General features: G+C 43.1%; 1 protein-coding gene across 1 annotated transcript in view; it reads right to left on the bottom strand.

The window, feature by feature from the left end:
• The window catches only part of kcnh2b (potassium voltage-gated channel, subfamily H (eag-related), member 2b), a 216,003-nt gene that overhangs the window by 81,847 nt on the left and 118,362 nt on the right, over nucleotides 1-15,794 (bottom strand). Inside the window, exons 3-6 of the mRNA XM_068581269.1 lie at nucleotides 8,720-8,875; nucleotides 7,747-7,960; nucleotides 6,815-7,152; nucleotides 6,515-6,726 (exon numbers count right to left, since the gene is read on the bottom strand). Of these exons, the coding sequence (XP_068437370.1) occupies nucleotides 6,515-6,726; nucleotides 6,815-7,152; nucleotides 7,747-7,960; nucleotides 8,720-8,875 (920 nt within the window). The remainder of the gene's footprint in view (nucleotides 1-6,514; nucleotides 6,727-6,814; nucleotides 7,153-7,746; nucleotides 7,961-8,719; nucleotides 8,876-15,794) is intronic.

A 15,794-nucleotide genomic window follows, 5' to 3' on the forward strand; every position in this document is an offset into this window, starting at 1 on the left:
CAAAATTGTTAAGTTGCTTAGGCTCAAAATATTTGCGTTGTTAAGAGGAACTAATTGTTCAAAGAGAGAAGCCATGGAGGTTATAAAATGACTATAGCAACCAAAATGGAAACAGGTTCCACGTCAAAAACAATCTCTCAACCACATAAAATATGCAGATATCACTACGATGGATGATGGTTTTCTTTAAGTCGTACTGCCAGAAACATCTGTGTACGGTGGAGAACTGTAAAAGGTAGATAACATGCCAGAAAGGCAAATGGTGTTCTAGTGGACTGACTCAGAACATACAACATTATACTGCCTATTTCACTTTCACATCACAGATGAGGATGTGCAGTGAAGATGAGGCACAATTGTACCGCCTCCTCCTCAGAGAGCTCCTCTCATTCCCTGTAAAGCCGGCTCATTAAAGAAATATACACAACCTACATTCTGTTTAATACAACCTCCGTCTGTAAGGGTAGCGGCTCATCATTTCACGACCCTGCATGCCAGTGCAGAAATCACAGTGCTCTGGCAGCTCAGTATATGTCAGATATAATTAGAATTTTTACCAACAGTTTTGGTTAATAATGTGGCCGTTCATCTTGATGAAATATGCCAGAGGAAAAACAGTGTGAGTGTTAATGCCTCGGTCAAGGAGAGGACCGACCTGGCTCAGGTAAAACTAACCGAATGAATCATTTGAATTAAGATGATTTTTTGCCATCCTCATTAACAATTTATCCCCCAGGACGACCGGTATTAAACTTATGAGCTTGTCATATCATTTTTTTGCTCAGCAACACACTCAGGATATTATAAGCCAAGATCTTTGGGGCTCATATTATGCCGCTTAATTGGGACTGAATCTTGTCAGACCGGGAAAATCACTGGAGCTCATGTTGTGTTGCTACTTTGAAAGTGGACCTTGGTGTCGTCACAAGACACACAAAGACAAATTGGACCAGCGGGGTTTCTAAAGTCACACCAAGACCGTTGGACTTCTTACGTTCTGAAAATATAAATATAAAATTTCTGTAAATGCTTTTCATATTCATGTCCAGTGAGGTTCAGGTTAGGTTAGCGAGGTCAGTACAACTATGTCAGTACAACTATGTCAGTACAACTATGCAACAACTATAGCTGCACAGCTGTAGTTGTGTCTAGAAATGTCCGGTTCTCACGCCTGCACTCTTCAACACCCACACCTGTTTATCAGTATATTGACACTGGAGAAGCAGACCCAGCACGTCCCCTCCTGAGAGAAAAGATGAGAACATGGGATTCTCTTGGCTCTATCCTCTTAACAGCTTAGAGCCAATTAAAGGTTATTTTGATGATATTTTCTTACGATATGTTGATGATGGAAAACCGTGTAATAAAGAGCCAAACTTCCGGCTGTTCGGGGTGTTTTAGACGCTCAACTTGCACGTTGACTGGACGACTCGCTGCCTTTGCAACTGCAGCGCTCGTGACTTTACCTGTGATGGAGGAAATAAATTACTAGAACGAGACAAGTTGTTGAACTGAATTCTTCTGGAGGCGACACCAGGCTTCCAATAATTATACACGCTAACAATTCATCATTTAAGAAAACAACAGAGCATGAAAGTATGGAAGTATGGAAATGCATATAAAATAGGGAAGGGAAATGACATAAATATTTATGTTTATTTTCATGAGGTAGTCGTGAACACCCACAATAATGTAATAATAATAATTTGCTATAGCGCTTTTCTAAATACTCAAAGATGGTTCACAAAGGAATCATTCACACAGAGGAGCTGCCACGCAAGGTGCCACATCAGAACTATCTAACTTTCTTACACCGTAGTCACAGGAGCAATTTTAGGGTTAAGTGTCTTGCTCAAGGACACCGACGCTGGCTCGCAGGGCCGGGGATCGAATCACCGATCCTCTGATTGAAGGAGGACCCTTGCTCACCACTGCCACGGTCGCCCCAAATGTAATGTTCTGCTGTTAGGGGTCTCTCCCTCAAAACACTGACAAAAGACAACGTTTGGTGATGTCATGAAGTAGCGTAGGTTCATGGGAGTTGTTGACTCAACCACCTTTGTTATTATTGGAGTTGGTTATTACCAGTTAGGATTTCTTCAGTGATTTATCGCAGGCTAAATTATGCTGAGGAGTGTCCTCTTTTGCAAAAACAAAACAATGTTTGAAAAACACTAAATAAAGCACTCGCAAATCTAAAGCCTGTCTCTAGCCAATGTTGTTCGGCTGACATGTCTGCTGAGCGTGTTCCTCTGACGACTTAAGATGTAAACGTCCAGTCATTAAAATCCTTTAACCGGTTAAAATATGAAAGTCAATTCATACCTTCTGGCAGACAACGACAACGCTGAGAAACGAGGAAAGAGGACTTCATTGATAGAGGACTAAAGGAAACTCTTACCTCAAGTAAAATTACTGATTTCTTGTGGGTTTGAAATTTGTTGAAAACATTTGGAATAATGTAAGAACACAACCCAACAAAATGTATGACTTAGGTCTCGAGTTTTTTTTTTACATTTTAAAATGTTCAAAAGTTACCTATTATATCTTTAAACAAAAAAAGAACAGTCCCACGTATACAGCTCCATAAACACGATTCCCCAGCACATGCACCAAAACAAGCTGCAGCAGATCTCTGCTAGATTTGAAGATGGAGACGGTTCCTACCACTTTGCTGTCGGGCGCGGTTTGTTCCATCCATTGCTCCATTGGATCCCACTGTGGAGTTGGATGTGACATGATGCTTGAGTAGAGAGGCAGTGCATGTGTGAGGCTGTAGAAGTGTTAGTGAGTGTACAGTACATGTTCACATGTCTGCAGTAGTACCATGTATGGAGCTGTGGGTGTGCATCAGGAATATTGGATGAGGGCGAGTGTGTGGAGTGTACATCTTAGTTCGTAGCTGATCACTTGTCCCATATAGGACACGAGCCCAGTGATAGACGCTCTGAGTGTGCAGTGAGCTGTGATGACAGTTATTCTCTCCGCTGGTCAGTCCTTCATGCCTCTCCAAACACTGAGGAAGATCCTCTGCTTTCTTGACATCCTCTCAATTATTGCTCATCATCCAGCCATCTATCCATCCATTCAGCTTTCCAACCACGCAGTTCCATCCATCCATACATCGAACTATCTCTCGCTTTCCATCCATCCAGCTTTTTATCCATCCATCAGTGTTTCATCCTTCCAGTTTTCCATCCATCCAGCTATTTATCCTTCAATCCATCTTACCTTATTTGAGAGTGTTTTGTGTCAATTACAAGTCCCCTGTGCTTAAGTCTGTTTACAGTAAAAACACACATAGAAGTGTAAAATGATTGATGAGCATCTAGTGCCATTTACACATACAGGCAGCTGGTGTATTTACATTCCAGACATTTACTTCTGTACAGAGCAACATAAGTCAGTATTTATGAGCCCATGTGAGTGCAAGCAGCACGGTCGTAAAGAAGTGCAAGAGGCAAAAATCAACATCTTCAGCTGAAAGGGGGACAGTGCCAGAAGCTATTCCCATTGAGAGAGAAAATCTGCATGCATTATTGTTGGGGGTGTCAGATGTTTTATGGAGCACTTACATTATTCAGATTTATTTGCCTTTCAACAACTTCTTCTCTGCTCCTCTTAGAGACTGCAGAGTTCCTGTCATCACTCTTCCTTATGCGGTGCTACCATCTTCAGGCCAGAGGCGGTACTGCGGGTGCTTCTTGCTATAACCCGATATCTACTGAGCAGTTGTTCTCAGGCATTGAGCTGATGGATCAAAGAGTAGGAAAAGGTCTTGAGTTGAACCACACGGCTCAGCTGTAGATTGAACTGATTATTTCTGTCTTTGTAGATGAAAACATGGAGATCACTGAAATCAGCTGCTGCAGTCCACTAAAAAGCGACAGACTCTCTGACTGCACAGGAAGGTCAGAGGGCAGGTGGAAGCGATTCTTGAGGGGGCTTATGGGACTAACATCAAAACACCCTGCTCCTGCTGTTAGGAGTTTGTGATTGTCTTCACCTTTCGTTGTGATGTTGTGATGTTGTGATGTATAATGTTACAAAAGCGTTTTCCTGTAAAATGGATGCCAGATATATGCAGTAAAAAACACAGCTCATGTTGTGTTGTCCTCTGTCATTCTTCACTTAACTGTCTATAAATAGCAGAGCATACACAGCTGGTGCTGTTCCATCCATCTGCACTACAATGTACAAACAGTATACCGTATGGTTTAATGCACATGCATGTATGTACACACACACACACACGCATACACACATATACAGACTTACATACACTGAGTGTTATGGTTTGACCTTACCAGCTGCACCTCACATAAGGCATGATTGCATTAGGTTTGTATGGTGTTGCATCATCAACTTGAGATTATTTCCTGCTGATGTTCTCGTCGGTGCTCGGAGAGAAAAGAGAATATGAAAGAACAGATTGTTCATCCTCCTCTTTGGTAACTCCAAGTAGACGGCATTTTCGGGAGAGAATTAACATAATCTTCTTTGCTCTTTGTTCGTCAAACCCCCAGCATGGCCTCTCCAAATGTAAGAAAGAGACACGTTGCTGACGAAAGGACTTCAACGACCTGGTTTTACAGTTTGAATTAAAAAAAAATGACCTTTGAGAGCATAAACCAAGAGACAAGCTACACACCTCACTCTCCTGCTCAATAAAACCTGCACTAACATTCCCTTCATTTAAGTTCTCAAAAAAGGATCATTTGGAGACATTCAGTGTTCCAACACAGTTCTTTTGCAGTACAAAAGCATGTACTGAAAGTTAAAACAGTTATATTTTCAGTTGGCTTTATAACACAAGCATTCATGCATGTGAAAATACAAACTAAAAGGATGAGTCTTTATAGTGTGATACATAGATGCTATGTATTTTTAGATGGAATATGAACCATGTGACAGCACACGCTGAGATAAAAGCAGGTCCAATGAAACAACAAATGGCAGGAGATGATGTTTCAATGTAGGAAAATACTTTTCTCTTTGATTCCAAACAGAACTCAGACAAACCGAGGATGAATAAAAGGACAGAGGCACCGGAAAAAAAGATTAGATTCTGCATAAAAACTCATCAAAACTCTTTCTGACAAAAGAGAGACATTTAAAAACATCCAATCATCATTAACTTTGAATTACGCCTTGAAAGAGCACCGGCGTTGCTGTGATGCGGGTTGTGAGATGTCATCTTTGTCAGACAGCGGTAGCTTTGAAGTTTATAGCACATTTCTGACTCTTTGCAGTTCATCAGAAGATGCGCATCAGTAACAAACTGAGTAATCTACAGCGAGCTGATTGCTCCTCAATCCGCTTTAGCCATCGATCCGAGACAAATCTACTGAATACTGATCCACACAAATGTAGAAAGTAACTCCGGCAAACAAAAAAGAGATTAAATGTACAAGTGTAGAGTGAACGAGGATGTCGTTCACCTCCAACACTGGATTCCAAAAAATAAGTGGCACATTTTAATGGTCTCATAAAGCTAAAAAGCCTATTCAACTGTTCCAAGACAGAACAATGCTCTGTGATGGAATCTAATTAACCTGCTCCTCTATGAAGATGCCCTCCTCGAGTAAGAATTAAGGTCCAATACTCAATTAGACTTTCTGTCTCGTCGACAAGGGAACTTTCCCGATAAACTACCTCATTTGTGCAACCGTTGCCCTCAATAAAGCTCTCTTCTCACAAAAATGACATCAAAAAGAGCTTTGACATCTTTACTTGTTGGTTGGGTTTTGAGCAGCAGGGATAGCACTTTCCTTCTCTCCAGAAGTCCCATATGGTCGCCTTCTGAGTCTTTTCAACTGAATTACTTTGAAGAATGCTTTGTCAGCAGATGTGGTGAAAAAAACAACAGCAACAAAACTGGTAGTGGCCACACAGCAAATCATTTTCCACAATGGAAATTTCAGCCGCAGCGTTGACTCGCTTCGGTTTGAAAATCGGAACAGCACATTAATATATTTTGCACATTACTGTATATTCTATTCATAACCAATCTGAATCCTGCCAGCTGTAAGAAGTGAGATAGTGTTACTGCAACCAGGTGTTGACGAGCGAGACAGGACATCCAGAGAGAGGCAGAAGCTTTTGCAGCCTGTGAGAGGAGAAGGGAAGTGACTACAGTTGTGGCAGTGGAGGGAAAGGAGAGTTTAAAGAACACAGGCCTGAGATCGAGGATGTGAAAGTGCTGCTTCACTTGCCTCGTACCTCCTTCAGTAATTGGAATACGGCCAATCAATCTTTCAGTTAAGCCGCTGCTACGAGTCTCATCTCCCAAGGAAGACTTGTTAGATGATAGCAAGAGGACGGCACTAGCTAAGTGAATCATGCTAACTTGCACAACTGTCGGATAGCTAAACACATGCAGAAGTGTATATGTACAGCACATGGGAACACACGTTCCCACTACTGAACCTCTGAGATGGGCCAAAAGCCTCACAAATAACACAAACACAACCTCTCTGCTCACCACACGCTCTGCACATGAACTGCGTCCTACCTGGGTGACTTTCTCTGTGACATGGTGCGTCCGGTCGATGAGTTTGCAGGGAGCTATGATGTCCATCTCCCCGCTGGGCAGGGCGATGAGCGGGTCCGGTTTGAAATCCACAAAGTTGAGGGTGATCTGAGGGATTTTGGAGATGGTGCGGTAGCGCATGAGGTCGGAGTCTGACGTGGAGTTCAATATGTTGGACTTGCTGTTTACCGCGCCTGCAAACACACAGACAATGAGGTGAAAATCAATGGGGATGATAGAGAAGTTTTATTCTGCTGGGGGGGAAGAAAGGGGGGAGCTTACCGGTGCTGCTGCTGCCCAGCCGGACACTCGCTCTGCGGTTCTTCCGATCCGAGTCGGGCCTCAAGGCCTCGATCTCGTCGACGGAGGAGGCGCGCCGCATGCTGCGGAAGCTCTCGCGCGAGCGGCTGCGCGACAGAGAGCAGTTGGAGCCCGAGGCGTCCGGGTTGAGGCTGAGGCGGTGGTGAGCAGCTACGCAGGGGGACGACTGGGTGAGGGTATCCACCAGCTGGGCTCTGTGGGGATGTGCAGGAGGAGTTGGGGTAAGTGCAGGAGGGTCTGGACCCAGTAAGGTGCACTGGTCCTCCTGGCGGTCTTCTGGCCAACTCTGGAGGGCTGACCTAGGAAACAGAGAAGGACATGATGGTTATTACCAGAGTGTTACAGATTTAGAAGTCTGTCATTAAACTGCTTACTTCAGCTGAGGGTTAAGGGTCTACACTAAAAACACAATGCCGCTGGTTTGTGCCAACAGCGACCTTTGACCTCACCGTAGAAGGAAAAGGGACAAGAGGATTTCCGAGGATTCCTTTGCTACGAGGATCTTTACTTGTGAAACAGACACAGTAAAGTGAGAACAATCCACACATTACAAAATGACACCTGCGATGATGGCATTGTGAGATAATGAGGCGTATTATCTATCAATAGGATTTAATTTGCTCAATATTCACGAGCAAAGCAGAAAGAAAATCCATGTGTGAAATTTAAATGTGTTGAAAATATCTCAACAGAACGATTTCACACCAAAGGCAGACAAACATCAGACTCTTTGGTAAGAATGACTCCAGAAGTACATCTTAAGTAAAAGGCTCATACACAGAGCCTTATAGGACTCTTTCATGAGTGTGAGACATGTTCCACATAATTGCCATTTAAAATAATTCTCTGCTAACCCATCTCTTCGTCCCCAGCTTGTCCTTCACAGGACCTACCTGCTGACGATGATTTGCTCCTGGTGGTCTAACGGTAAAGGGGGAAGAGGCAGGAACTCCCCGATGCCTAAGGAGTCCTTCGTGTGGTGGTCTGGGGGCAGTGGCATCGGTGTGGTGGTGGGGATGTGAGCGGCCTCTGTGTCGTCCAGAGACACTTTGCTGTTGGACAACGAGCGCAGAAGAGGAAGACGCAGCTTGAAACCTCGTGGACGACCTGGAGAGGAGGAGGAGGAGGAGGGAAGATGGAGGTGAGGACAGGTGTATTTCCAATTTCAGACTGAAGCAGGAAGAAGAGATGCAGTAGGTATTAGAGGTCATGCTAGGAGGGAAAGAGATTTGAACTGGATCATTTGGAGTCTAATAGACCTTCAAAAACATCAGGAAATTGGAACAGTAACGTTTATTGGATTTTGGTTTAAGCCAAGTTAAAAAAAACACAACAAAAAACGAGACAGACTTGAATTTGAAGGTGATCACTGTCCCACTGTTTACCCCTGTACGTCATGGAACATGACACGCAGGTTAATTTTGACAAAATCCTGATCAAACACAAGTACCCAGGATTCACTGCAATAAAAATGTCCAAACCACCTTCTCTTACTGCAAAATGAAGCGGGTGAACTAAAGTGATGGCTGTCACTCCTCACCGGCCTCAACATAACCAGTTCACTTCAGTTATTGAAAAGGAAATGTAAGTGCTTGCTGGATAAGGATTACTGAACCAGTCACAATTGTAATTTTCCAAAGTGGTGTGTCAACCTCCTGTACTCTACTACTTCTCTGTGAATAGTCCATCAATGTTTCTTATTTAAATAATACACATTTTAATGAACAAATACATCCAAAGTGAGAGCGGGACAGCAGAACACGAGCGCAGAGAAACCTGAAGCTTCAGACGGGACACAAAGTTGCTCCAACCCGACTGGATTAAAGCGGAACAGAAAACACCAAAGAAACAGGAGCTGGTATCTACCGGTGACGAGCCAGGTGGGCAGGCGGTGGTTGAGCTCCTGTTTGTGGTCTCGAAGTACTTCCTCTGTCATGCCCTCGAAGTTGAGAATGAACATGATCACCAAGCCATCTTCGTTCTTCACCGGCACCACGTCCACCATACAAGTGAAGCACTTGCCTGCACGGGGAGAGAGAGGGAGGGAGACGGGTCAAGTCAGACAAACGTGTATGTGATCGAGGATTAAAATCTCCAACCCTGGGAAAGTCCCACGAGGCGACAGCATCAGAATTGCTTCTGTGAGCACACAACGATCCTTTTTAATGACTGTGAATTTCTTCATGATGAATCTGTGTGCAGAAACACTGAGCGGATGCACGCACGCCGTGAATGTAAACATGAGCACACTAATTACACAGGCCAACTTATCTCACCCCCATTCTCTCCTCATTAAACGTGCATCTGCACTTAATCAACGCACGCGCTCTCTTCCACATGAGGCTGGGCACGTTCACTAATCTGCCACATGAGCGCTAAAACAGTTAAGCAGGCGTGAAATTAGACTACATGTCTAAGTGGCTCGGAGTTTTTCTAGCAGGTCTGTAGGCCTGGAGACTTTGCTCTGTACATAACAGCAGGATTGGAGGTTAAATGGAAGATGTTATTCTGGTTTTGACCCTCAGAATTAGCACCTTCAAAGCATCGAAATTATACACACACACACACACACACACAAAATGGCATTTTCATCTTATTTACAGAGATTATCTGGAAGCACACAGAAAACATCCAGAGAAATTACCAATATAAAAGTTTACATTGTACAGGAGTTATAATGAACATGTAAATTTACAGCAAATAAAGCAGGCAGATTGTCATGTTACACATCATTTACTGCCATTAAATCTGTCCCTCTAGACCAAACCATCCTTTCCTGCCTCCCGTCCTAATCAACTTGACTTTCTAAAAAACTAAGCTGCGGTGAAATGCAGCCAGTTTGCAACGTCATAATAAAGACATTCGCTTTTTGAGAATTTAAGTCGCTAAAATGTCTTTCCCTTCACACATGTCCACCTTGTGGAAGTGAACAGCTCCTCTGACCCGACTCTTACCTGGACAGTGATGGCCAGCTACCTGCTCTACAAATGGCAGCCACGGCACTTTTGGCAGCGTGCAGAGTTTTTTTTTACATCCAACGCGGGATCTTGCACAACACCACGTACAGTATTTCTACTGCATGCCCGCCTCACTCACTCACCCACCCGCCCATCATTATCATCATCATCCTCATCATCATCTCACATCATCACTGAAGAGTGGGCCGAAATCCGATTGGACGACGACATAATCCCAACGCAGGAGGGGAAATATGTGAAACACAGGGAATACTAAAGGATTACACCATCTGGCCATATCGAGCGGAGAGAGAGAGAGAGAGAGAGAGAGAGAGAGAGAGAGAGAGAGAGAGAGAGAGAGAGAGAGAGAGAGAGAGAGTGTGTGTGTGTGTGCCTGCTTATGTGCACATGTAGGTAGATGCCCGGTCTCGTGTTCATTCATAAGCTATTGGGTCATTCATGCCTGTTGACAGCTGTGACACTGGATTTGCAACCGTTTTAATCGCTGAAGGTGTTGCTGCACGGCCAAAAGCTGCTTTACACAGCTCTGCAGGCAAAACTTGAACACACGTGTCATCATTTAAAAAAAAAGAGAAGTTTTTGTATGACAAGATTTTGTCACAGATTGCTCAATGAGTGAGGTCAAAATATGATACAGTGTGTATCATAACACAGGAATGAGATAAGGCCTGCAGAATCAATAACTTCTTTAAAATCACTTCTTAAAACACATTTTTATAGAATTGCTTTGAGGTGACGTCGTTCTTTTATGCAGTTCTTTTGTTAATTGTTTCTTTTTGGTTAATTGTTTGGTTTTGTGGTATTCATTGCCTCTGTGGTCCTTTTCAGGCAACAACAAGGTATTCTGAGAAAGTGAGAGTCACCACATTCACAAGAGGTCCTCGAGCGTGCAGCCATAATGGTCCACCCCCAAAACATATTATGCAGTTAACTGAAGAAGAGTGAGAGACGGACAGACACATAGATGCTCTCTCACTCACTCACGATTCTCCTGGCCGAGATGTCAATAAGATATTAACTGAGTTCATATCTGTATGGAAACTATTTGTTAAAAATCAATGCTTTTGTTTTGGAGGATCGATACAGTGTCAGAAAACATATCTCGATACTCAATATTTCATATCGTCTGCGTAAGCAGAGACAAAAAAGTGAAATCATGTTAGCGTATGAGTAGGTCTCTGCAGAAGGACAAGTCAAACCATAGCAGAAGAAATGTTACTTTCACATGCACGGAAATCATATCTTCAGCAGTAGGAATCTCCTGGTGTGCGTGTACTGATGGAAGACAATGCCAAGGAAAGACGTGAATGTTTTTACAGGCGTGTCAGCAACTCTTTAAGTACTAACCTGTGAATGCATGTGTGTTTCTTTAAAGTACCATAGGAGTCAGAGATTTGTGTTCTGTGGATGACAGATGTGATTTGTACACACACACACACACACACACACACACACACACACACACACACACATACACATAGTGCATGCATGCACACACATTCCCACACACTGCAATGTAGGATTACATGTTAACAAAAGAGGATTTAACTTCAGTTGATTGTTTTAAGTCAAATACATTATTAGACAAAGTATTTACTTTCAGTTCTTTGAATTAATCTGCAGTACTCGGTTAAGTTCAGCTTCTCTGATTGTGTGTTCATATGTAAGTGTGTATTCACTCGAAGTACATGCACAATGACCATACATGCATACATGACTGCAGAAGTGCACTGTGCAGTGTATTATCCTGTCTTTGCAAACTCATGCCCACGTAAGTGGATTTATCTGGAAGAGTGTGTATGTGTGTGTGTGTGTGTGTGCGGGTGTGTGTGTGTGTGTGTCCTGAATTTAGCAGGGTGGTGGATAAAGACTTCATATTTTTTCCGCACATCAGATCTGTTGCTGAGCATCAAAAGCGTTTATGCGTACTGTTAATGATTTCCCCCGAGAGCATCTGAGATGCATTGAGCTCTGAGGTTAACAGGGCAAATGACATTTCATCTAAATGCTCCTGCTGGATGTTTTCCAATTCAGCGTGTACCGGCTGATAATCTGATTCATGAAGCTCGGGGAGATTATCACAATGCACTAAAACGAGTGCAAACTGCTCATGGTGAACCGGGGAAGGTCCAGGGATCATACGACACACGATCATTCGAAGAGAGGAAGAAAAACTTTAAATGTGAAGGGCGACTCAAATGACTGTAGAGGAAACGATCAGGCCTCATAGACAGCTCCATCTGGTGTGGATACTAATGCTTTTACAGGAGCAAATTGAGAAAGTGAGTCCTTGTATCAGTTGTGTTATTTGGGGGAATGGAATGTTGAAAACTAAATTTGACAAAACGACTTCACTGAAATCTGTAATTTCTAAAGATAGATGGCAAAACTAAATTTTAATATCGACTATGTATGGTCTATGGAGAAGGATTGCAGAGTTTTAGACGGTATTACAAAGAATGACTTCAATCCGCAACAGCTAACCTGCTCAAACAATCCTCAAAAGCAGGTGGATTTGAAAACAGGACAACATTGCGTACCAACAGGCTTTAAACCAATCAATCAGGTCAGGTGGATTTACTGAGGCCCTTCACAAACTGTTACATAAACAGTATAACATTTTGATGAAATATACTTTAGCATCACCAAAAGGGAAACTGTGACGATAGCAGTAGACATGAATGTGATCGACTTCAAGCGATGCGCAGTCAACCAGACAGTACAGTGGCACAACAAAGACACAGTCAAGCACAAAGAGAAATACACAAGTTAGAAATGCATAAGCATGATAAGAAGAGAAAATCATATTAAAAAAGGTAATAAGTAAAACATTAAACTATCTCCTTGCCTATGAACTTCAAAAACACAGATTAGCCTCATGCGGGCAGGAAGATGGTAATGTGAAATGAATGAAGGATAATATGAGGAAAGAGAGAAGAAGGTAGAACGATGGAAAGGAGCAAAGGAGGAGAAGCAGTAAGAAGGAAGAGAGGAAAGGAGGAGGAGAGGAAGGAGGAGAAGCAGTAAGAAGGAAGAGAGGAAAGGAGGAGGAGAGGAAGAAGTCAAACTATTTGTTGCCGAGGCGTTAGCAGTTCATTCAGATCTACTCGGTGTGAGGGAAACAGAGTGGACCTGGAGACCTTGTTGAGTTTAAAGAGACAAGGTGGGAAGGATTAGCTGTTGAGGAACAGCTTCCTTTCAGTTTAGAGGGATGAGAGAGATTTGTCTGGTCCCAAACAACCTTGAGGTCAGACCACAGACAACTCCTCCAACATACAGCTCTCAAGAAGGTCAGGGAGGTTTTAGCCCATAATTTTATATCCGAGAAAGAAAAACAGGTACATCGCTCGCTCCCGCAGTGCTGGATTAGAAAGTAGTAACATAATCTCTGTGATAGAGCAAGTGGATTAAAGGAGAAAAAAGATTAGAGTTTGATCCACCGCCTCCTCGCTTCTGTGCTGAGGTGAAGAGATCAGTGGGCTGTGCTTAGAGAGTCAGAGATAATAAAATTAAATATATTGAATAAAGCCCTATGGTATACCCTTCTTCATTACATTATGTAACATATTATTAAATACTCCCATAAGCATTTCTTTCTGTAAACATACAGTATAGTATTAGAATCTAACAAAATATGGCTGGTTTACATTCCTTATGCTCATTTTTAAATCGGACTGGCACGGTGTTGCTTGTCTCTGATGGAATTTAGTATTTGTGTGCTGTAACGAGGACGTAAAACGGTTGGTTTTAGGTATACAACATAAATGAACACTGATACTGTGTCCAAGTCACACCGGAAATATTCAATGTTCAAAGAAGTTGATGGTAAAGCAGCAAACAATCATGTTGGTCATTGAGGAACACCATGAAACAGCAGGATGTCAGACGAGTCCCTGTCCATCATCATATCTTGACTTCCCATTTCCTTTTACTGAATGCAGATGGGAGCCATGTTTTCTAGAAGGATCAATACCGTCTATAGCGTGTACAGATGCATCCACTCCACCTGGTGGACGGCTGGGGTCCCTACACACTTACACACAGGTCACAAGGAGGCCTTTGCTGAGCAGCTGCACACGCTCTACTTTTTGGAGAATTGTTCCTGTTCTCTGTGCCGACTGAACTACATATGTTTTGAGGATTATCTCATCTTGTGTGGTTTGTTTCAAATAGATAATCCTCAACAAAAGTCACTTTGCAGAGAATATCTAAAACCAGCCAACAACAACTTCTCAGTGAGGATCACCAACTCACTGGAAGAGTCAGAGTCTTAAGAGGACGGGATGTGAGCTGTGTTCGTCTCAGCTGCTTTGTATCACTCTCACACACACTCACACGCACTCAAAAATGTTTAAATAAAAGAAGAAAACGCGCAGATCTTCATATCTGCAGATCCAGTGGGATGGCTTTAAATATTCTACGATCTGGCTGGCTGAGGGCCAGCTGGCACCGCTTGTTATGCTGCGAGCTGCGTTCAGAGCCAAAGAAACCCCTGCTGAAATCCACAACACTCTGCTGACAGCTGCAATTGTGTAATTGCTAGAAAGTGTCGTTCATCCCAAGGAAATTATAATGTGGGTTGAAAGGTGAGAATCTTCACCAGCCATATGACTCGATTACCTATTTTAGCGGAAAAAAACAACAACAAAAAAACGTAGATCACGCATCACACCCTGCATTAAAGCACACAGCAACTTTTTCATCAGGTCATATGATGAGCAGTCAGCTTTTAAGGAATGTAGAGAATAGAAAAAGATGTAAAAATGGCAAACATTATCCAGACAGAATGAAATTGCGTTTGATGCATCCCTGTTGTACACGGTACCCTGCGTGAGGATGAAATAAAAGGACACACTGTTACGTGTTGCTCTGGCCTTTACTCACACTGCACAATGGGAGAAACTGTTGAAAGATACAGGTCACAGAAGGTGATGTAAACACAACAGGAAAAGCCCTGAATTCCTGCTGGCTCCACCAACGCTACGCGCTGGCCACCTGTGACCTCGTGCCTCTCTGAAAGGAGCACGACAAAAGGGAATTTCCCCAGGGACACGCAGCGTATTGACTCTAGCTTCATTAGTCTGATCAACAAGCCGCGATCCGTTTGGCCTTGAGTCATCCTTACTGGGGGATGCCTGCAGCATCATGTTGCCATGACAACAACAGAAACAGTCAATCAGCCACTATTGTGCGGCTCAGAAATGCACCTCATCTACCGAGAATGCACTGACTTTCTTGATTACCTGATGTTTTGTTTCTCATGGAAGCACAAGCAAAACACAGTTTAGTTGAGGTAGAGAGATTATATTTACAAGCTTTGCCTCAGTTTAACTCAACTGTGGTAATTGCTTGGTGTAATTATGGTTGTTTTTGGCTCTAGTAATTATGATTATTGTAACGCCCACTCCAAAACAAGCAGGTTACAGTGGAGCATGTTGAAGTGGTGAATGAAGCAGGAAAAGGACATCAATGGTTCAAATGAGGGTGTTGTGGAACAAAACCGTTGAGTCTCTGGGCTGAAATCTTACGGACTCTCGGTTCCACGCAGGGCATTAAAAACTGGTGCTGGCAAACCACCAGGTGGCAGGGCACAACAACGTTCCCCTTGTGGTTCCTTTAATGTGCCTCATGTCAAATGCAGCTCAGCACATACACTGGCCTGCTGTGAGTGTAACGTTCAGACATGGATCCTTCTGGATCAACTAAACCACACACAGGTGTGCTGTTGTAAAAAAAAAAAAAGGGCTGGACAGGGAGGTGGTGGACAGAGTGGAAAATGTAATTGGTGCGTGTGTGTGTGTGTGTTTGTGTGTGTGTGAACCTGGCATTTTCCTGAGTGTGTGAATGTCAGACAGACTGTTAATATTGGACAGCTGGTGGCCCACTGTCCTTCTGTTCTCGACCACCAGCTGTCTTCTGATAAGTGATGTAACATTACCCCATCTTTCAACATTGATAGCACA

The sequence above is a fragment of the Clinocottus analis genome, unplaced genomic scaffold (assembly GCF_023055335.1).
Source record: "Clinocottus analis isolate CAN_PGR_092001 unplaced genomic scaffold, fCliAna1.0.p SCAF_18, whole genome shotgun sequence".
In the NCBI taxonomy this organism is placed as follows: Eukaryota; Metazoa; Chordata; class Actinopteri; order Perciformes; family Cottidae; genus Clinocottus; species Clinocottus analis.